General features: G+C 42.5%; 1 protein-coding gene across 5 annotated transcripts in view; it reads right to left on the reverse strand.

The window, feature by feature from the left end:
- Positions 1-23,579, reverse strand: part of zgc:171482 (zinc finger protein) — a 72,276-nt gene that overhangs the window by 25,683 nt on the left and 23,014 nt on the right. The window contains exons 1-5 of one of the 5 annotated variants that reach the window (XM_039784361.1): positions 20,236-20,338; positions 15,336-15,447; positions 15,139-15,231; positions 7,524-7,701; positions 3,982-4,239 (exon numbers count right to left, since the gene is read on the reverse strand). In XM_039784361.1, the coding sequence (XP_039640295.1) occupies positions 3,982-4,239; positions 7,524-7,701; positions 15,139-15,195 (493 nt within the window). In that variant the 5' untranslated portion in view covers positions 15,196-15,231; positions 15,336-15,447; positions 20,236-20,338. Of the gene's footprint in view, positions 1-3,867; positions 4,240-7,523; positions 7,702-15,138; positions 15,232-15,335; positions 15,448-20,235; positions 20,353-23,579 lie in introns of those variants that run through there. The other 4 variants (XR_005637160.1, XM_039784359.1, XM_039784362.1 and 1 more) reach the window with 4 other exon arrangements.

Here is a 23,579-nt window from a genome sequence, read left to right on the forward strand (position 1 = left end):
TGTGAAAGCTGGGGCAAGAAATAGGGGGGAGAGACAAAGAGAGAATATGCAAGTACAAGTAAAGGTCAGTATCATCAATAGGACACAACCAGAAAATACAGCAGGGCAGACTCTGTAGCCATAGTTTAGAGACAGAGGAAATATTGGTGTGTAAGTAATTTACCTGTGCCTCGCGGGGAGCTAATAAGGATGACAGATGAGACATGACGAGAGATCGGAGCCCCTAGTGGTGTGTATACACACACACACACACACACACACACACACACACACACACACACACACACACACACACACACACACACACACAGACACACACACACAACCACTACCGCAGTAACAACGGACACAAGACAGAGTACAGCAGCAGAGACAAATCTGCACTTGTCCGAGACAGAATTCCTGCCACCTTGCGTTGGACCCTCCCTCTGAGATTACACCCGGCACACCTGTGACTTCACACATGAAGTGGTGATAAAAGCCAATCAGATGTGAGAATCTTGCACCAATGGAAATGTGTCTAACTGAAGAAGACCAAACGACTACTGACAATGGAGCCGTACTGCGATGAACAAAGTGTTTCAGACTAAAGGCACTGGAACAAACACTTGATTGATGGCACATATTATAGATCGAGTAAGCAGCGAGCTCACTTAGAAATCTTAGACCAGTTCATTGCCCTTGAAAAGAAGACTGGTAATAGATTTTGCAGTAGAGCATCACTTGTCACTGAGTGCAAATATCATTGATTAAACAAAAGGAATTTTAAATATTTATTTATTCTGTAGTTACAGGCTGAGATTTGGAGTCGAAACCTCCCAAAAAAACTGAGGTTGTAGGATGTGGGTCACAGTGTGTGGATAGAGGACGATATCCAACATGACACCACTTAAAGCCTCTGAGCCAGTGTAGGCGGCAACATGACTCATGCTTTTAATATGATTGGCTTCTTGAGATGATGGTTTGTGTCATGGCACCTGGAGCACAAAGCGAACTGCGCAGCTTTGGCTCACAGAGAATTTGCATATGTGTAGCTGTATAGGCGTGCTGCGCGTCAAACTTGAATTGTGTGTGCAGTAGAGGTGTTGTGTGGCACTCAAGTTGCATGTTGGGCTGCGTGCTGTAGTAGGATGATGAAAGACGATATCATTCATAGGAACCAGAAAAGGAAAAGCACTCTCTGTGCCAAATACTATTAATAATTTCATTAGAATACCCTTCTGGCATAAATGCATGTATGAGCATGTGAATCAGTGTCCTCCTTCTGCTATATTGGTGTGTGGAAGAGTTTGTGTAGGGGAGGAAGAATAGAATAGTAGTAATTAAAATCCAGGACTTGCTATAAATATAATTTGATCTCAGTTTTACCAAATAGGCTATTAAATATAGGCTACATTAAGAAATAATTTCAGTTTAATCGCTTACGTTTAAGTTCCTGATTGTGTCACGCTGTGTGAGACTCATGTTTCAGCACTCAGCAGGAATATTAGTGTGTCATTTGATAATTAATTTGTTCTGCACGGTGTAGTGTATTTTCTCTGCTATATGCAGCTTGCCAACAGAAGTCCCATTACTTTCTTTTGACAGTTTAACACATTGCAATGCTAGCACTAACACGTGTGAAAAGCTATGCTGCACTGTAATATGAGTGGACTGTGACCCCAGATAACTGACATGGAAACGTTAGACTGTGGCAAACAGATGAGGACTATGATATGTCAGGATTTCAGTTGGACTAAGATACTCAGCTAATTAGGGAGAGAAGATATTTTCTTGGGATGATGGATGAGCTAACTCTTTCATTTTATTGGCTTAGGGTTCAACCCTTAAGATTATTTACCCAGTAAAAACTTTCAGAGAGTACTCTAATGATTTAGTATTATATTTCCATAAAGTTGGGGACTGATTAAAAAACAATGCTCAGAGTTAATTCAGCACTAGTCCCTTGTGTCCCTAGTAAGGGTCAAGTACCAAAAATTCTGGTTCCTACACTAAAGCCCCTTCCCACTGCAAACTCACTAACATCTGGCTATTATTACTATTACTTTAGTGGGAAAGGTTTCAATCGCCATTAATTCCAGGGGAAAATGACTGCTGTAGTCACTAGGACTGCACCATATAAGGATAATATGCAATATTCAATAACATTGTTGAGTCTTTCGCAATGTTTATTGCGCAAGTTGATATTGCAATCAGGATATAAAAATTGCAGTAATGAAACTCCTGAACTCCATAGTGTCTTATAGTGTTAATTTTGTCACCTATTTTTAATTTAGTCTTAGTCTTAGTCTTGTGCCAAATATTTTTGTTAGTCAAGTTTTAGTCGACTAAAAGTCTCGTCATTTTAGTCTAGTTTTAGTCAAAAGAGAACTCAAGGTATCTTAGTCAAGTTTTAGTCGACTAAAAGTCTCGCCATTTTAGTCAAGTTTTAGTCAAAACATTTTAGTCTTTTTTTAAATAAATTATTTCAGATAACCATTTCAGTCAAATAGTTATAAAAATAAATAAATGCTATAAAGTTATATAAATATTGAGCCTCTTCCTTATTTCACCAGTAAACGACAAAAAAACCCACTGCATTGGGAAAGGATATTTTACATTTTACAATAAAATAAATGCAGCACGAAACTGGCGAGGCGTATTTCAAGTGAACGCAACATGTGTTGTTTTTCAGACAACGGCAGCTGCAGACTGTCGTACGTCTCGTGTTGGAAATAGAGACAAACCTTTACACCGTTTAGCTGTCAGCATTTTAACTGTGTTAAATCCAACTGCTAGCTAACGGTAGGCTAACGTTACCTGCTGCCAAGTGTAGTGTTAACTAGCGCCCCGTGCAGCGATGTTTCGGTTGACTCTAACGTCCGTTTAGGAGCATCAGAGAGAAGCGCAGGCTATTCGGTCCGGTAGATAACGGTCGTGTAGGTACCGGTCGGTGCCGAGTACCGGGTCTCAGTAACAGCTGAATATTCTATCTCATGATGAAAAAGTAGACGATTGTAGACGAAAATGAAGAGAGATTTTATCTTAGTTTTTATTTTATGCAAAACATTTTAGTCTCGTCTTTTTTCGTCAACAATAATGCATGTTAATTTAGTCTTAGTCAGCGTTTATGGACATTGGCGCAGTCTCGTCATCGTCTCGTCTTAGTCATGGAAAAAAAGGTCGTTGACGAACATATTTAGTCTCGTCTCGTCTGACGAAATTAACACTAGTGTCTTATTGTTGTTGGACCCACATCTGTTGATCACTCATGTTTTTTTAAACTACACGCCCCAGTTTGTAATGAAGGCCTTCTAATAAGAATCTGTAGCCTCCAAACCCAAGCAGAGATATCTAGGTAATGTCACTAGAGCTCTTTCAGAGCCATTACAAATTACATTATACAACTGTTCTCACAGGCTGACTTCACAGACAGACTTTGACATATCAAAGTGGTGGAGTGTCTCTTTAATTTAGGAAGGTTTATATATCAGTTTCATTTCTGCATCTAAATTTAAAGGTAATCATTAGCAGGTATTCCAACCATCTGTGGGACATTACTTATATATATATATATATATATATATATATATATATATATATATATATATATATATATATATATATATATATACTGTAGAGGGGGTTGATCCAAGGGAGAAGCTCTGGACTGATTTAATAAACACATATGGTTCAGTGACACAGGAGAAAGGAAGTCAGTCACATAGAACCCATGTTTTTGTCCAAATGTATGGTGAATGTGAATAAGCCGATCTTTACACTAACTTGCTGATGGTGCTAATTTTATCTGTGAATAACTGGTGTGGCTTACCAATATCTGTGAAATGTACACCACATTGAAAGGCATATGAATAAGTCCACCCTCACCGCCACAGATCTTGAATGTGATCTCCCCCTTATCGTCTTTCCTCGTACAAAGTCGTAACACCCTTCCTGCCCTTCACTTGTCACTTGTGTCGGGCTCGGGGCCAAGAAGCTGACCTGTGCTCTCCGTGGCATCCAGACTGCCCGCTAGCTGCTCCAGGAGGCGTGCTCTGGCTGCGTTCCTGCGGTGTTTCTTGCCCTCGTAATGCTGCTGGGCCATCAGCGGGTTGTTGAACCAGGCTCCGCACAGGCAGCAGTACTTCCCGGCTTCTCTTCCGCCGTTTCCGCCGACCACCGCCAAGGGCCAAGCCAGGTCAGGGGGAGGAGGGGGGCACGCAACGGGGTCTGTGGGCAGCGGGGTGGAAGGGGAGGAATCTGGGGGGAAGAAGTGAAGAGACAGGGGTGAGTGGTGAGGGGAGGATAGAAGGAAGACAATGAGGGAACATATTAACATTAAATCAAATGCAAATGGACACTTTGTCTTTCTCACAGACACGGATGACATGTTACATTTGAAAGCTCTACTTTTAGATCATACTGATTAAGACTAAAAGCAAAGCGCAATAGATTGCTGTAGGCCAACATCTGTGGAACATAGAAGAGGATCAGGAGAAAGCCATCAGCTCTCCAGGGGACAGTCTTCAAGTGCTTTCTACTCCCATCTACTGTATGTGTGAACCTTCCTGCTTCATCTTTTTTTTTTTATGTACACCCTCTTCTCTCATCTTTCCTCCCATTTCATTCCTCTCCCCCTGTGAGGGAATGAAAAACAAGAAAGAAATGGCAGATTTCCAGGTGACCTGCTACTCGTGACATGACATTGGTTACCATGGTGATTGCCCAATAATAGCCAACAGGCACGGATTTGTCCACAGGACGCTGTTGTGGCTCACGCAGCGAACACAGTGAATACGTGTGCGTCTGCATGTGTGTCTGTGTGTTCATGTGGGTGTTTAGGTGGCGGATTGAATTTATAATCCATGCTTGAGAAAATGTGTGAAGGCTCGTGTGTGTGCATGTGTGCATGAATGAAGCTCCAGAATAGGCTGCTTGTGTGTGTAAGGTACAGTACGTGTACCAAAGAATCTCTCCTCAAACTGTTTATTTGATCACAGTGAGGGAGTGTTAGGTCCACAGCCAAATGTTGTTAGAAAGCTCATAATGCCAGATGGCATGTCCAAATGTGCCGATTCGCCATCTACAATGTGTCAGTGACTCTCGAGTTATTACGACTATGACTACACAGCCACAACACAGCATGTTTTAACATTTTATATCACGGACAAAAGCCCACTCACACATGCTTATAAGCCCAAATGAGTCATACCACTTCTTTCAACCAACAACCATCAGCTCACTGATAACAAATGAAGAGCATGCATGATATGTTGACCTGTGACCACGAGTGTGAAGTGTGTTTGTGTATTTTTGTGTTTGTGTGTGTGTGTGTGCGGCTGTGTTGACTTGACTTAAGCCCTGTGCGCTGAGAGGTTGCTCATACCTTGATGTGTCTTTGGGCTCTGTTCACATAGTTACTGTATCTATGGCTGTGTCTCCGCTCATCTCACCAACCCACTCACTCCCATTCCCTCCGCTTGTGTTTGCCTTCACCACACTATCATCTCACTTCCAAAACTCAACCGTGGAACTCTTGTAATGTACTGTTCATTTTTCTGCTGTTAATCCCAAAGACAAGGCTATCCTAAAATCTCTCGTGCATCATTTGTGTGTGATCGTGCATGAGTGAAGCTCCTGAGCTGTGACAGCTCTGTGGAACAGCACGGGCTGAGCAGCAACAGTGAGAGATCCTCGGGTGTAATTTTTTTTCTTTCCATCCTTTGTTTTCCCACCCTTTCTTTTCCCATGACTGGAATCTCTGCACACTGGAGCAGAAGTCACGGAGTGTGGCACAGGAAGGGTGTGTGACTGTGTGTGTGCGTGTGCAGGAGGAGGAGGAGGCGGTGGTTTGGAGCGTGTGGTGGGATGTGCGAAAGGGGAGGGAACACAGGTACAGTCTCTGCTCTCCACTTCTCAAAGGCGTCTCCAACACACATGGCCCTTGCGTGGTTTGTGTTTGTGTATATGTTTGAGTGTGTTTCTCTATGCATGTTAGTGTCCATGTATCCTTACATGCAAGTGAATGTCTAGCATGAATGTGCACGCATCAGTCATCTTGCTTATGTGTGTTTCTGATGATTGTGTGTGTGGATGTGTGTGTGGATGTGTGCGATTCTGTGCGCACAAGCCTGTCAGCTCGGCTGTGCATCTTCTGTGGTGCGCTCATCTCAGAGCGATCATGAAGGCTACTTTTGACTTTAATCTCTCCTGAAATCCTCTTCTTCTCTCCCAGGTCACTCTTCCTCTCTTCTTGCTCTCGTTCTCTTGTTTCTTTTCCTCCAGGTCCCACTGTCATAAAAACCACAGAAACTCCAGGGCAACGGTTGTACAGAAGTGACACTTTTCCAAAGTAGGCCAAAGTTTAGCAAAAGTCACTCAGTAGCTTGATTATAACACTCCATTTTGTAGCGATTGTGTGTTTATAGCTCTGTGAATTTTCACTTTGAATCCAATTTGAATCACATTATGTTAAGCTCCCCTGGAGACGATTCGATCAGCACATACACTTAATGAAATGCTAATCTTAAAAAACACAAGTGTGAACAGAAATATTAATGTAATTTGTGGATGTCTTCATTTGTTAAGGAGAGATTTTACTAATCATAAGACCTTCATAAATTAAAGGCTGTGCGCTTCACCGTCAAAGTTTAACTTCTTCGGCCTCTGGCATGTTAGCATTAACCGACATTTCCCTCTGATATCCAGGCTTGACGTTTTGACTAAAGCATGACTAAATCTTTCCAAATCCACTTCCGATAAAAATGTATGCTGTAAACTAAAAGTAATTCTCAGTCCAGTGATACATGTTGCAAAAATTGTCTGGATTCCATGGCCGTGTGCGAGCAGAGGTGAGTGTGTCTTTCAACCAAGTTGATTACCTTGGTCTTCAGGGAGGACAGGCTCTGTGTGCAAACACCATGATTGGAATCCAATAGAGGTATTGATCAGCTAGGGCTCAAATGGTTGATCACCAAAGCACCAGTTTGTTGTCAGATGTTTGATAGATTCAGTGTTTCAACTTAAAGGTCCAGTGTGTAACGTGTTTAGTTGTTCATTATCAAAATGTGTCTTGCCCGTTCACAAACTTGTCCTTTTTCATGAATATTTACCACCACCATCAATTCCAAGTATTTCTTTTGGCTTGAAATTTTACATTTGCATTCGCATGAACTGGGGTAGACGCTCCATATTCATGCGCCATCTTGAAATACGTTAGCCGGTAAGGGACATACTGCTCCGCCTTTCGCGTTTTCGCCGTCACATGATAAACTCACAGGTGCTGCTAATGCTGCTGATGGGTATCGTAGCTTCCCGGCCCCGGCAAGTTTGAAGAAGGAATTATATATGTGTTGGTATATAATTATATTAACTTTGTTTCCCAAAACTCAACAGGCACTATGTCCTGCTGTGATCACTACGTTAGCATTTGGCTCAAGTATTGTAAGATGCATGTCTCCAACAGTGCACGTTTGGATGTGTAAGTTTGATCTTGTTGCTAAAATCAAACCCAGATAGCAAGACCGGCAAAAGGTTTGTGATACCTGTGTTTGTAGGGCTGGTCATGGCTGTGGGTATGCTGGGCGGCTCCCCCAGTACCAGGCGGACTCTCTTGGCGTGGGTTTTGCCCTGGTAGTGTGACTGGGCCACAATGGCGGAGGTGAAGAACATGTTACACAAAGTACAGCACTTGTTCCTGTCCACCTCTGTCTCTGCACAGTCCTGCAGGAGGAGAGTAGAGGGAGATGGTGAAAGAGAGTGGTGGGGGAGAGGTGTTATGAAACAAAAATTGACCACATGGGAGGAGAGGGTGAGGGAAGTGAAAAGGAAAAGAGATTGGTGGAGGTGAAGAAAGGAATCATGTGAAAAGAGGGACAGAGAGGTGAAGGTGAGAAAAGGAGAGAAGAGGGGGGGGATGAGAAAGTTGTGCATTTGCACTGACCTAGTGTGCTTTGTCTGTTTCTCTCTCTGACACACACACACACACACACACACCCATAGATACACACAGACACACACACACACAAAGCAAATAGAAGGCTGATCAAATATTCATCTGTCTCTCTGGGCTGATGCTGTGGCTTGGCCCTTTCACCACTGCTGGTTCATTACTAATGATGAGGGGGAGTTGCTCCCCGCGGGAGGTAGGGAACACAAACAAAAAGACCAACTGCCTGATTGACACAAATGCATACAAACACAAATGCACACACACACACACACACACACACACACACACACACACACACACACACACACACACACACACACACACACACACTGAATTCTAGCAATATTCCTCCTCTCTTGCTTTTTCTGTTTGTTTTCTGCCCATCCGTATGAAAAAACTCAACTCAAGGAAAAACTCAAACATACTGTAGGCTGCATGTCAAGAAAATGACACCAATCCAGTCATTTTTATAAATCATCCCAAATTGCCAGTAGAGATTGATGGAAAACTCTTGAATGAAACTAACTACACTATAAAACTACCAACAAAAACGGTGTTGAACTAAACAGAGGAATATCAAAGAACAAAGATCTGCATGCAGTTACAGGAAATCAAAATGCTACAGTATAGCATACAATAATATATTGTTTTGTGCTTTCAACTTTGTGTTAACAGTTTGGAGAAAGGCCGTTTTCTGTCCCCATGCATAAAGCAAGATTTTAAGAAAGACTTTTCTGAGTTTGGTGAGAAATAGTCTGGATCAATAGAAGTACATTTCCAGGATAATGACCTGTTCCTCACCACCTGCTCTCTGTGTGTTGCCAATCTCAAACTCTGTTCGCTTCAGGAAACAACAACCAACTTTGAGCTAACAAGCTACATGCTAAAACTGGCAAGTTTTGAAGACCAGGCAGGCCTGCTTGGTTCTTTCGGGGAATGATTTTAAAGATTTACAAAGAATATGTTTACTGCATTTACTATCTAACTGGGATGTTTTGGGACCGATTGGCATGATTACTGTGGACGAAGTACACACTGCGAAACACTTGTAAGAGCAAATTATGTATCCAGCTAATTTAAATATCTCACGTTACTGTATTGTGTGGACAGTTAACTTCTGTGTGGCATTTTCTTTTGCGGGGTGCAAAACAAGGTACTTCCAAAAACCATTTTGCAGATACACCGTCGCTGCATCCGGAGCTTAGACGATTGTGATTAGTTTAAAGAAATCCAAACAACCCAGAGTGTTTTTTCTCATATCCCAGAATGTATGTGTGGTGTTGCCAGACCTTACTCCACAGTACTGTGCACTTAGGTCTGGCAATGCGAGACTAGGTGAGAAAGAACTTGATTGGCCTGCACAAAGATCTGACCTCAACCTCATCCAACCCCTTTGGGATGAATTAGGACAGGCCTTATATGACATCATCCAACATCAGTCCGTGACCTCACTAGTGCTCTTGTGGCTGAATGTAAGTTAATCATGCAGCCAGGCTCCAAAATCTTGTAGATATCTTTGCCAGAGGAGTGGAGGCTGTTATAGCAGCATATTAATATCCATGGTTTTGGATTAAGATCTTGCTGTAAAAAATCACATAATGGTGTGATGTTCAGCCCACATAGTTAAATACATGAACTTGAACAGGGACTGCTTAAAATAAACAAAAAAAAAAAGATCAAATATGTTTAATTGTCTTTAGGAGTTGTAATATTTCACGCTATTTTAGTGCAACCGTTTAAATTCTACACTTTCACAACTTTTCCCACAGTTTCTTTCCTTTCACTGCTCATATTGAACCTCCACCTTCTCACTGTCTGTTCATCCAGGCTTCAATTCTCTTAAGGTCTCTGCCTCTGCTGAACTCTCTTTGAGTTTGTTTGCACATCTCTCCCTTTTTTTCTTTCTTTGTTTCTTTTCACACCAGCATTCTCTCTAGTTAAGGTGTCGGAGTCGGAGAAGAGAAAACTCAGTCTCGGCAAAATCGAGAACAATAATAGAAAAGTGTCTGCGCCACGGTATCTGAGTGTGTGCTGTGCCTCTGTGGATGCAATTTGTGTGTGTGTGTGTGTGTGTGTGTGTCTTGTGTCAGCCCTGTTTAGCATCACAGACAGTGGATGTGAGAGTTAAGGACACCTTTACCTCCCAGGCTTAGCTTTGTCGCTCAGCTGTCCCATCTCTCTATTGCTCTCTGTGTTTTCTCTCTCACTCTCTTCTCTTGCTTTTTGTCTTTTTGCTTTGCCTTCACTCTCAGCCTTTTTTTCTCTCTCTCTCCCTCCCTCCCTGCATCTCTCCCCCCCACTCCTCCCCTCTGGGCACCGGTCTCAGTGACTCTCTGTGTTCTGGGATGAAATATTTATCTGTATTGGCAGGCCCTCGCCACCCCCTCTCCTCCTCCTCCTCCTCCACCGCCATGCCTCCTCTCCTCCCCCGTGTCTGTCCCCGCTGTGATCACTGAACTGTCCATACCCCCCTCCTCCATCTCCACCAGTAACTCAATTTCCTTTTCCTTTTCAGTTGGTACAAATTAATTTCTTTGTGCTTTATTAGCGCATGAAGCATTGTCTCATGTTGCCAAAGGAAGAGAAAGAAAGTGTGTGCACATTTGCTTGGGTGTGAGTGTGTTTGTATGTAAAGTAAAACCATCTTATCTATATTTATCCTATGATCTTTATTTATGATTGTATCATGGGAGACACAGTCAGCGCCCATGAGAAGTCTCCTCTCCTTCTAAAAGAGTTTTTTTCCTCCCTCCCTCCCTCCCTCACTCCATCCATCCCTCGCACCTACATTTCCCCTGCTTCCTCATTAGCATCTCTCCTTGTTTTGTTCCACCTCCTTTGTAATGTGTGTACTGTTTGCTCCTCCTCTTGTCTCGTTCACTATTCATGTCCCTTAACTACATGTTTTTTTGACTTTGGACAAAGAGGCTGAGATTATTCTCTGTGGAAGCCTGCAGTGGTCTCACCTGTCAAAACACACCGATAAGTAAAAGAATCAGTTGACAGAGATGGGACGGAAACACAATGAGGCATCTTCTTGAAAGAAAAAGGCAACGCAAATCCTGTCGCTCAGTGACAGATGTTACACGAGGGATTTAGTGACGGTGTGGGGAAAGTTTTAAACAATCTCAAGTGTGTGTGGATGACTGACATATTAATAATTGTAAGCTTATTACAGCTGCCACTCCACTGAACCACTTTAAAACAAACAGCATCTCTGACTCACTGTTTTCTTCCATCGTCTGTCTCGGCTGAAAGTCATCAACCTTTCAGTTTCCTCATTTTTGATTTCTAGATTCCTACCTTCGTTTATTTCAGTTTTCCTCTGTATTTCGTTCCTCACTGTCTCTACCTGTCGCACCTCACACATCTGTTGAGACTGATTTGCATGCGACCTAATTGTTGAGTGTGCTTCTGTTTGTGTGTGCACAAGCTGCATGTGTGCCTGTTTATCCGCTGCCTGACAGTGACGCCTGTATCGCAGAATATTTTGTGTTTGGGTGGCTTCATCCTGCTCATGCACCTAACAATAGACTCCTAATTGGCTGTGTTAATCTTCCTCTCCTTCTGTTTTGCTTTCTCTCTGTTCCTCCCATCTTCTCCCCTTGCTCTGTGTCGAGGCGCTGTGGGAAACATTGCTAAATATACACATGGAGCAGCACAGGCAAACAGACGCTCTCATTGGGAGTTTGAAGAAGCACTCAAAGTGTAAATTGAAAGCACAGACAGTACAAATATAGCATTAGAGGACAATAAAAGGCAAGGGAAGAAAAAAGCATGTTGTTATCTCTTGCCCTTTGCGCAGGTAGAAAACTGCACAGACGAAGAGAAAGCAGAGTGGAGAATAGGGGAGAAAAACGGATAAAGTCCCCTCCCTTTTCATCTAGGAGCACCTTTGTGACCTACTTTCTTTGTTTGTTCTTTGACAAACACTTTCACCTACGCACAAACACACAAGCCTCAAGGCATGGCATTTTACACTGGGTAGACGCTGGTATTTCATTCACTCTTCGAAAAACCCTTTTCTGCTGATCCCATTGGACTGCACCATGTCAATCAGTACGAGAACAGAGGGGCAAAAACACGAAGATGAAGTGTAGAAAACAGATGTGCAAAATTCCCCCTAGGATAAAAAAAAGGTAAAAGAAATGAAAGAAGAAATGTTTATCCCAAATTGAGGTAAGAATTTCATCTCTGGAGAACCGTTCGTCTTGAGTTTTTCCTGAATTGCCAGATAATCAATGTCACATCTCTGCGTGAAAGGTTATAAGCAAAGTGCTAGCTGTGGCGCTCAAAGTAAGTTCCAGTACGGCAGATGCCGTGAGAGTGTATGTGTGTGTGCACATGGCCTGTTTGTGTGTATTCAGTGTCCCATTTGAGGTAAAAGCCAGGAGGGGCTGAGTCACGTCCTATTCACTTAGGAAGACAGATGGAGACGCAGATGTGTATATTTCTACAGTATGTGTGTTTGTAAACTCGTGACATTTCATGAGTGTCTGCAGTGTGGTGCACGTGTTTCACCTTTTTACCTCTTAGAGCACAGCTTGTGTTAAGAAACAGGGTTCAACTGGTAGAGTAAGAAACATAATAGCACGTTCCCATTTCAAGAGTTTTATAGTATAAAATGATTCCAAACAGCTTCAAGAAACCCCCTTCCATCCACAACTTTCCGTCGTCAGACTGGGAGGGCTGTGTCCGACGATTTCTATAACTTTCCAATGTCGACAATCCAACATTCACACCCACTTTGCGCAGATTGTCCAGGTTTGCAGAGCGGAGAAAGTAAGTGGGCATTCACACAGCCTGTATCGGCCGTCAGACGGTGTGGCAAAAATGCAGGTCTTTCCATTCATTTTGAATGGGGGTAGTGCGTTTAGGTTGCGGCGGGGTTTACCGCAGGGGGGACACGCAAATGCAGTGGGCCTGCGGCGAAAATTTGAGACCGACTCTACTTTCAACACGGTCTCACGGCAGTTCGTGAAATGGTCACGTTATTTTTAATCTATTGATTCGTGTTCACAGGGACGTTTTTGTCGTTTTTTTCGTGGTGGCCAGCACGAAATGGTCTATACGGAGATTAACGGGGAAAGCAAACGCCACACTCCGGGGGAGGACGCCTCACACTCCGGGGGAGGACGCCTCACACTCCGGGGGAGGACGCATCACACTCCGGGGGAGGACGCCTCACACTCCGGGGGAGGATGCCTCACACTCCGGGGGAGGACGCCTCACACGCCGGGGGAGGATGCCACACACGCCGGGAGATGGCCGCGGGGGGACGCGCAACAATAACGGGATGGCGGAGGTTGGGTTTAGGAAAAAAACAACGGGGAAAGGACTCCTCACACGCTGGGAAACGGCCGCGGGGGAGGACGCCTCACACGCCGGGACACGGCCGTGGGGGACGCGCGACAATAACGGGAACAACGCGGAAAGGACGCCTCACACACCGGGACACGGCCGCGGGGGACGCGCGACAATAACGGGACGGTTAACGGGGAAACAAAACGCCACACGCGGGACGCGATCCCCGGCCTCCGGGGTGAAAGTCTGGAATTGTTTGACCCATCCACCACCCCAACCAACCTCCTTAGGCGGATTTTCGGCATTTCATACTACTCACTACCGTAGTCGTGCTGTGACCACGACATATGCTTCCCATTTAAATACATTAGTTTACATTTTCGTGCTGGCCACCACGAAAAAAACATCAAAAACGTCCCCATGAACACGTATTAATAGATTAAATAACGTGACCATTTCATGTACTGCCATGAGACTGGGTTGCTACTTTTGGGGAAACGCAACCCCACGCTGCAGTGGCCAATCATGTAACCGGCAATCAGTCTTGGTGTAAGTAAACAGGAAACATCCCTGCCTCTATCGCTGCCCGTTCTCTTAATACATCCATGTCGCTGCCACAAGAAAGTAAAAAAAAAAATGAAACACAAGCACTGAACTGCCCAGGAGTTTGTGTCACAGCTAATTGTTTCCTGCAACAACAAAGCACAGTCGATCTGTCTCGCTCGTCTCTTTTCTTTCTCTCTTTCTCAGAGAAATGAAGCTGTCTTCAAATTTGGTCGGAAAAGTCGAGATCTATAAACTGACGGAAAACAGTAGTTGTGAAATATAAAGTTTACTTGTGCTACATTGGGTGGTTAAAGAACACAACAGGACGTTACACAAATGGCCCGTTTCATTCATAACTTTAATCTGTTTCCATTGGAGGTGTTTGCTTAAAAGCGCAAACATTATTTGTCAGGGCATTAAACTTTGCATTGCTCATTTATCAAGTGCCACCTGACATCACTTACACTGGGGATGTTTCCAGATATTTGAGTTTCTTATTTCTCTTATGAATTTCCTATAAGAGGAGGACATAGGGTCATTGCCATACAGAGCTAATTGGCCCTGCACTCCGGCTCAGAGTCTTGGATGTGGCACTGCACCATTTTTTGAAAGATGCTCCACATCTTCCACTCCTTCTGTCCTCTCTCTATGGCACAGCTAGATTTGTCAGTTTGATGAGCTTTATTTTTCCAATAGCTGTGTACTATAGTAAAGTTCCCTTTTCACAAAAGTCTATTGTGTTCACATTTCTTTTCAAAGACACACACAAACACATACAGACCCATAAATACATAATCCAAATTTAATCAACTACTAAATAGCAGTTGTGCGTCACGTTCGAAGCCCAACAATTCACTGTGGATGCAAATGTAACCTCAGCATTCACTACAATTGCAGAACAGGGTCCTAGAAATATACAGACACAAAGGCCCATATACAGTACACACACAGTCACATAAACATTGGTAATGCACTGACCTCCCTAGCCATAGCCTGCAATAGTCCGATATAGAGCTGCTCGTTGGCATATGCCTCCACTAAATCTAGCCAGAAACACCAGAGCTAAGGCATAACCTCTCTTAGGAGAGCAACTGCACACACCAGATCAAACAAATATTCTCATGAGCACTTGGCTGCAATGACCAACCCTGAGAGTGGATGGGCCCAGGAAAGGATTAGACTCAGAGGCAAGTCAACTCAGGTTTTTTTTTTTTGTCATCTACATACATGAAAACATGCTGCAAATTCACACATTCCAGCATGCAAATAATTGTCCTTAAATGTAAGCTGAGAAAATATCATTAACATTGTATGTTATGCAACACAGACACAGAAACACACACTCAGTGGGAGCATACTGGGTTATCTGGCCGCAGTCTCTTGGAAGGTGGTCCTCCGTCTTCAGGGTGAAGCATGTAGAACAGACGTACCTTGTTGGCATGTTTCTTACTCTGAGAGAGACAGAAAAAGAAAATGAGAGAGTGTCAGCCAGTGAACTGAGTTTGATTTTATCAAGTGAGCCAAGTGGAAGAAAAATCAATGACTGCCACTCCACCTTGGCTACTCCCTCCAAGCCTTTATCTCTGTTTCAGCTGATGATGCTAGCAGACATTTTGCCCCCGGCTAGGTGGCCAATGGCCTGGGACAGCCTCAGCTTTCTGGGAGCCCTGAGTAAGATGTTGGGAAAGGGGAGGTGGTTGGGAGATACATGTAAGGACTCTTTACTTCACTTGCACGCACTGGCACCGTAGAGTGCCAAAGGAAGTGAGGCAATAATTTGGATGGCTCAAATTACAGTAACATCCTGGTGCCTCAAAAACAATAACAAAAACTTGTTTTATGGAATCAATGATTAATGTATACCGCATATATACCGTATTTTCTGGACTATAAGTTGCTCCGGAGTATAAGTCGCATCAGTCAAAAAATGCGTCATGAAGAGGAAAAAAACATATATAAGTCGCACCGGACTATAAGTCGCATTTATTTAGAATTTTTTTTTTTTCATCTGTCAACTACACAATAGCACACAGAACAACAGGCTGAATACGGTAGGTGTCCGGTTTGTTAACGTAACACATTAACAGTTATTGAACTATACAATAGCACACAGAACAACTAGCTACCAGGGCGTGGAGCATGGATGTATTAAAAGGCGTGGAGACGTAACTGCACCGTTGACAAGCCCCTCCCGACTCGTTCCTCCAGCTCTGGCCATCTTGCTTTCAGCCCGCGATTAGCCGATTAGCTTTCTTTGTTTTCTTCATTGCAGTAAGAGTCACCTTTTCGCCAGTCCCTCACAAGTTTCTCCCTCATTTCAAACTTTCTTTCTGCTGCTTGATTACCGTTTTCGGCTGCATATTTTACTACCTTCAGTTTGTTATCTCTTTTCTTTCTCAGTTGTCTTTAGGAGCAGCATTCTAGTTGTCACAAGCCTAGAGCGCCCTCTCGCGGCTGTAGACGCTAATGTTTTCAGTATGAATTAACATTTAAAAACATGTTAAATTATATATATTTTGATATATAAGTCGCACCTGACTATAAGTCGCAGGACCAGCCAAAGTAGGAAAAAAGTGCGACTTATAGTCCGGAAAATACGGTGTGTCTATATGTGTGTATATATATGTGTGTGTATATATATATATATATATATATGTATATATATATATATGTATATGTATACCGTATTTTCCGGATACGAATGAACACGTGGAATTATGTACTTAACAAAAAAGTGTGAAATAACTGAAAACATGTCTTATATTTTAGATTCTTCAAAGTAGCCACCCTTTGCTTTTTTATTAATAAGGGAAAAGATTCCACTAATTAACCCTGACAAAGCACACCTGTGAAGTGAAAACCATTTCAGGTGACTACCTCATGAAGCTCATTGAGAGAACACCAAGGGTTTGCAGAGTTATCAAAAAAAGCAAAGGGAAAAGCAGATAATAGATTGGAATGAGTCTGCATGATATTAAAAGCTTATGGTGAGAAGGAGTTTGTGCTGCTTACTCATTTGTTATGGTTGTATTTTTGCCCCACCTGTCTGTGGGTGCTTTGTGTCTGCCTCTGTCATAAAGACTATAAGCTGTAATAAGCAGACATATATGGTAGTGTTTATATGAAAGGACAGTGAGCTGTCCTTGAAGCTGTTAACTGTCACTTTAATGCAGAACAATCAAAATCACTGGACATACTGCAGGGTAAAGATTAGTGCATGTGTACGTGTTTAGACACTTCTCTGTGTGTGTGTGTTTGTGTGTGTATATATACAAGTTTGACACCCCTATCTTGCTCTATACATATGACTTTTATTGGCATGCTCTGTGACCTTCACTCCTTTCTACTATATCACATCTCTTTTTATCTATAAATACCACTGCTGGTGCAATTTTCCAAAAGCAAACGTTGACACTGTCAAAGAGATTGTATCTCTTTACTGCCACATATACAGTGAAATACACATTATTGTATGACAGCGTGCAGGGATACAGCATGCCAAGGTTGTGGTTACAAAAAACATCAAGGGAGAAAAATGTGAAACTTTGGATTGATGAGAGATGGACATAATTAAATGTGTTGTGTCAAGTGTGTTGAGATGGATAGGAATCACTTAGTTTCCACCAATCAAATGAGTTATATGATTGCATTTTGTAGAAGAAAATGTAGTTGTTGGTTTAGGTGTATATCATGCCTGAACAAGACACAAAGAAAGCGAATGGGAGACTCTGACAAGACACTGTACTTGCTGCTCCAGTGCTTAGATTGGATCCTCTGCCCCCGGGACAAGAAAGCCTACCTCACATGCCTCCTCACTTGTCAGACTATTTTAATGCATTTTGTCAGTGCTGTGTGTGTGTGTGTGTGTGTGTGTGTGTGTGTGTGTGTGTGTGTGTGTGTGTGTGTGTGTCTGAGTGTCTGAGTGTATGCCTGTGTTTATAGGTATAAATGGTCATGCAGTTGATGGCTCTGGGATATGGACTAAAAGCTGGACCTTGTGTCACCATGGTTACCCTGAACTGACCCTCAGTACTCACCCTACTCCAATGGACTGTGCATGTCTCTGTCTCTTCTTCCTCTGTTTTTTTTATGTCAAATCAAGTTGGAGGAGACAGACAGGGCAGAGGACAAATACATGCAGAATGTATCTCACTCACACATGATCAGATTCACGACCTTAATATCCAAATACCTTAATCTTTTGTAAAAATATCAGAAAGTGGTGTGCGACAATGGTGTGCATTCAGTGTTTCCCACAGATTAAGAATTTACTTGTGGTGGTGGGATTCAGCATGTGACGGCTGGGTTCAGTAATAAACTAGTCAAAAGGTTTATAAACTATTTATTTAAAAAAATCAATTGTAGTTTAAAACTTTTACAGCACACTTAATAAAATGTTAGGTTTTAATCGGGCTCAAGTGCATAAATAACATCACAGTTGATGACTACGGGCACAGAGAGAACGACAACTGAAGGCTCCTGATTAGCTCCAGTTAGCTCCATTTAACTCCAAATATAGATCAGCTCAAGCTAGTCTTGCTTTGCCAGAATATCCACACGCTGCGGAGCGGAGGAGAGTCTGGCTAGTCCCCACAGCATTCCGGGATGGGAGAAAAACGTGCTCTGGTTTATCAGAATTTCTTTAAGCCAATCATAATCGTCATGGGCGGTGGAGCTGCTGATAAATAGTTGTGCGAGAGAAAACTCAGATTGGACAGATAGTTTAGCTAGCTGTCTCAATTTACCCTGCAGAGATCTGAGGAGCAGTCGACCATAGTCCTCATAAATCTACCAGAGTTTAAAATTCAAACACAAAGAAACAGGAAGGAAATGGACATCGGCGAAAATACGTGCATCCGGCGGAATTTCCTTCGGCACCGGAGCAATCCCGGAAGTGGAACATCAAGGATATAGACTAAGCTCAAGCAGAACACACTGCTGTGGAGATGGTGATAAACCAGACTATGTATATGACGTTCAGGGAGCTTTCACAGCGGTATGGCCGCAGCGTTTATCAGTACAGTTAATCCCGCGGGAAGCCAAAACACCACAAGTAGCATACACTACTACTAACATGCTACTAACATAGCCTTGCTCTGAGCCTGGCCTGAAGTGAATTGTTGACGCTGTGACATGCAAGTGGCACACGAGGGGGAGGGGGAGTGGCTGGAGGCCGCTGCTCTGTCTGCTATAAAATTACATCGTTGATGGGGGGAAAAAAATGTAATTCGGATTTTGTCTACCTGGGCGGGTATCAATCTATCCGGGTGGGGCGCCCAAGTATAACCTACTGTATGTATGGGAAACACTGGCATTGACTGTCTATGGGGCAGATGTGCAAATAAAGAGTTTGGAGTGGTGTTAATCTGATCCATTTAATACTCTTGTGAGAGGATTGATGTGTATAGGTGTGAGGGAGCAGCATGAGCAAGAGCCCGTGAAGACACTAAAAGGTTTGCATCACTTGTAGTCCATCTTTGCGAGTCAGTTTATGGATAGATTTGTTGTAACTAAACTGCTGAAGTGCAGTTCACTTATTCTCCTGGTGCTTTTGGCATTTGTCAAAAATGCTTACTGCCATAGTCCCCAATTGGAGTAGGGATGGACTCCAAAACCCTTGACTCCTCAATAATTCATCCCCCATGATAGTACTCCTTTCTTTAGCCTGTTGTTGTCTCCGTGTCTTATGTAAAACACGTTCAGTTATCCTGCTTATGAAATGTAGAAGTATAATTGCCTTTCCTTGCCTTCTATCCTTAATGAAACTAAAACGCAACAATTTCCTGCCTTCAAATTATTTCTTGCCTTATCTCCTTGATCTACTGACCTCTACAGAGACCTTTTGTTAAGAGTGAACTGAGGAAATGCACTGACTCAGCTTGCCCATTTCTCTGCACAACTCAAGGTCTCTGTCAGAGTTAGGTTGAGAGAAGGAAATAAATTACTTTCAAGTGAATATGGTTGATACACATGCATGCAGATAAATGCACAGTCGTCCTTGCTTAATTCTCTCTAGATAGGAGTCTTGTCCTCATTAGTTTGCTTGTTAATCCCAATTGTGTCTTGTGATCAAGGACAACCTCAATATACACACACACACACACACACACACACACACACACACACACACACACACACACACACACACTAGATACATAATGCACGGGCTGATTATTGAATGGCCATTCATTAAATTAGTCTTACGGAGCCTGCTGAGAGGTAGACTACATTAAATTAAAAACTGTGTTTGTTTGTGTGCAAGTGACTTGCACCACGCTGCATTAAACCTATGTATAATGGATGAGCACTGTATTGAACGGCACAAGCACAAATGGGTACAAATAAGGCTGATGCAAAGTGTACAGAGCAGGAATCTGCTTGTCAAAGCAGTGATTGTAGCAAAATCTTTTGTTTGTTTTGTGGAAACATTCCTGTATGAGCAGAAACGGACTCACCTCATAGTGAGCCGTGCGCTGGGACTCGGAGATGAGCTGGGCATTGCAGATGTTACAATAGCTCTCTGTGAACAAGCCTCCATCCACGATGCCCGCAGACTTCATCTTCATCTGAGACTACACAAACACACACACCCAAACATACGCAAATATGATTAAAATGCAGAACGGGATAAAATGTCAGTGTTAAAGGGGCATGAGCATGCATGTATCTCATCTCAATTTAGAAATAGTTCTCCTTCAGTTCTCGATTCATCATGGCAGGTTAGCATAAATATATGTTGAGTCTCTCTGTCAGAACATACGCACATGGGTGATTTAAATGTTTAGAATAATTTGGAACACTGAACATTTTACAGGATTTTTCCAGTGCCGCCAGAGTTTCTGCTGGATGTCCCTCATTTTCAGCCGGATGTCCCACACATTCCGCTTTCTTTGTGTTGGCATTCTAAACCCCGGTCAATTCGGGAAACATCCTCCGAGCTCCTCCGACAATCAAATTAATTAATAAAAAAAAAAAATGTAAAAGTAAAATGCTCATCACACACTCAACAGCCATTTTAAATCCAGAGCTCGCCTCCCTACGTGCACATGTTCCACCAAAACAAGTCCCTTCCCGAGGCTATTTTGCAGTGGCATCGTTGCTTCGTCCATGACGATTGTGATTGGTTTAAAGAAATGAACCAGAGCACGTTTTTCTCCTATCCAGCAACGTTGTGTGGACTAGCCAGACCTACCTCCGCAGCGCTGTAGAGATAGATCTGGTATTGTGAGACAATATAACTACTAACTACAGTAAATAAACAAATGTAGTGGAGAAAAAAACTACACTATTACCCTGTGAATTAATCAGTAGTAAAGCAGGATGTTAGACACGTTACACCTCCGCCTTCGGTAATACAAATCAAACAAAGTGCAGGAAGAATGCTTATGAGTTTAACAAAGTTTGAGAAACTTGGGTTTTAGCTATTTGGCCATGTTAGAAGACCAAATTTTATCAGCCATCTTTAATAGTTGCTTCTTTGCTCTCTAAGTTGTAAATGGTAAGTTTCAGTTGAGTTCTCATTGTATAGTGATGTGGTAATGAAATCATGGTGTTGACATTTAAGTGAATAGAACAAAGAAGACTCAAAGAAGAATCATGATTTGCCTTTTTTATGATAAACATTTTCATATCTTGAACTCCACACCAAGTTTGTACACAGTTTTCACTTAAAGCTCTCACAGCTTTCCAACAGTTTTTTATGCACTGGGCTCTAGTGAGTATCAATCACAAAGCATGTCTTGCTAAAAAATACTTATCTGAGATCCACCATTCTCACCCTTTTGCATAAAATTCTGAACACTGGCAGGAAATAATAATGCTGTAAAGCGGTACAGTATAGCCAACAGCAACTTTGGTGAGGATTACAGTCTCTGAAGTCAATTGTTAAAAGGTCTCCAGCAGGATTCCCCGGTGAGAAATAGTGTCTTAAAACCTTGTGGGTGCTACAATTGCCCAACCAGTAAAACTATAGAGACCTGAGCATCCCACTGGGAGCCTGGCTCTGGGTTCTTAACAACCTGGCAGCAGTGTTTTCTTTCCTTTTATACTGAGTACCGTAATAGAAAATGGTTTAATGATGTGCTCAGCGGTATTGTGTTCAATTTTCTATTCTCTTCATTATGTGTGCCCTGTAGGCACTGATCTGACGGGGTTATGGTGAGTAAGGGGTCTGTAGGGAATAGTCCAGGAACATTAACCATTAAACTGGATGAGCTCCTTGCCCCAAGAAAGCAACAGGACAGGGTGCTTGCAGGGGCAAAGTGTTTTATAGAGCAAGATACATGAATGCTGCAGAGGTCAGCTCCAGTAACTTTGAAAGAATAGGGTCTTTTGTCTGGCATATCCCGTGAACGGCAAAATCTCCTTGTGTCAGCAGGGAAAAGTAGTGACAGAAATTGGTATTCTTTATTTCAAGTCTAGTGGGTAATTACCAAACACACTTCTTACACACTACTGGTATTTACCCCTGTCTGTTTAGTGCACCCTGCACCTTCCAATTAATTACAGACATTCTGTATAGACACTTCCTCAATTATCTAGTTGAACCTACAGTACCCCAATACAGTACGTTAAAATTAAATGGCAATGCAGATACATTTGAATTAGAGCAGCACACTTTATTATTACCTTTACGTTTGCTGAGGATGTTTTCAGTTTTTGTAAGGAATAATATTCATTCTGAAATGTCACTGATGACAAGCTGGATACTTGTTTTGTCTAGAGGCATGGACGCATTATTACCTTCACTATGTGAAGTGTCCTATGAGACACGATGGAACAGATATATTTTGCAAACTGACACATTAGACGTGCTGCAGATTTTGTGTCCTCACAGAATTTTGTGGCAAGAAAAAGACCTTCCGCTGTCTGTCTGGACGTCAGCCAGGCAGAAGCGAGTCTATCTTTTAATCTTCAGGCTAATTAAAAGTGATTGTGACTGCAGAAATATCCTTATCTTCCTAATATCTCTATTACCTCTGATTATTACATGCAAGATGGGAGATGTAGACTAATTAATAGAGGCAATCTGTTGGTGAGATTAATAGAATGGCAGGCCCAACGAAGCGAAAAGATGGAGAGACAGATTGTGGGGAAAAATAATGAAAGAGGTAAGAAGAGAGGAAAAAAGAGAGGGATGGGGAGGTTTATAATTGTTTTACGGGACGTGATGTCTTCATGTTAAATGGGTTTAGAGGTCGTAATTGAAAAGTGCCTTCTTTCTCACCATATCAGACCAGAGCAGTTGTTCAATGGACTGTTACTGTATGTTATTTGTTTTATGAGAATCTAATTAGGCATGCTTTATATTTAGTATCAGCGAATAGTTCAACTTTAGTTCATCTTCCGATTCCTTCTTTATAGTTCAACATTCTAGAGTTACAGTATAATTAGCATCTTATTTTTTTTGCTTGGATGCACACAGAGGTGCACTGAAAAATACTGGAAAATATGCAATCAATGTTGACTGAATTGAACATTTATAGCAAAGACTATACAGTTACATTTGGCGGAAAAGGCTTTGCTCTTTGAAGGAACTCTTATGACGTGCATAACTTCACTGCTTGATGTAACAACCCCTTATCGCCAAAATATATTATCGTTGGGCTTTGCCACTTATGATCACATAAATACTTGACATGTGCCATTGTTGGACCGTCTACTAATTGTGAGAATCATGTTACGCAGACCAAGCTTTTAACTATGACTGATCTTTCTGTCTAATTTTATCAAGCAAAGGGCTCCGCCACACTGTTTCGAGGGTGTAGATTGCCTCCACAAAAAAGAGTATGATGTGCTT

This window comes from Perca fluviatilis, chromosome 19 (assembly GCF_010015445.1).
Source record: "Perca fluviatilis chromosome 19, GENO_Pfluv_1.0, whole genome shotgun sequence".
In the NCBI taxonomy this organism is placed as follows: Eukaryota; Metazoa; Chordata; class Actinopteri; order Perciformes; family Percidae; genus Perca; species Perca fluviatilis.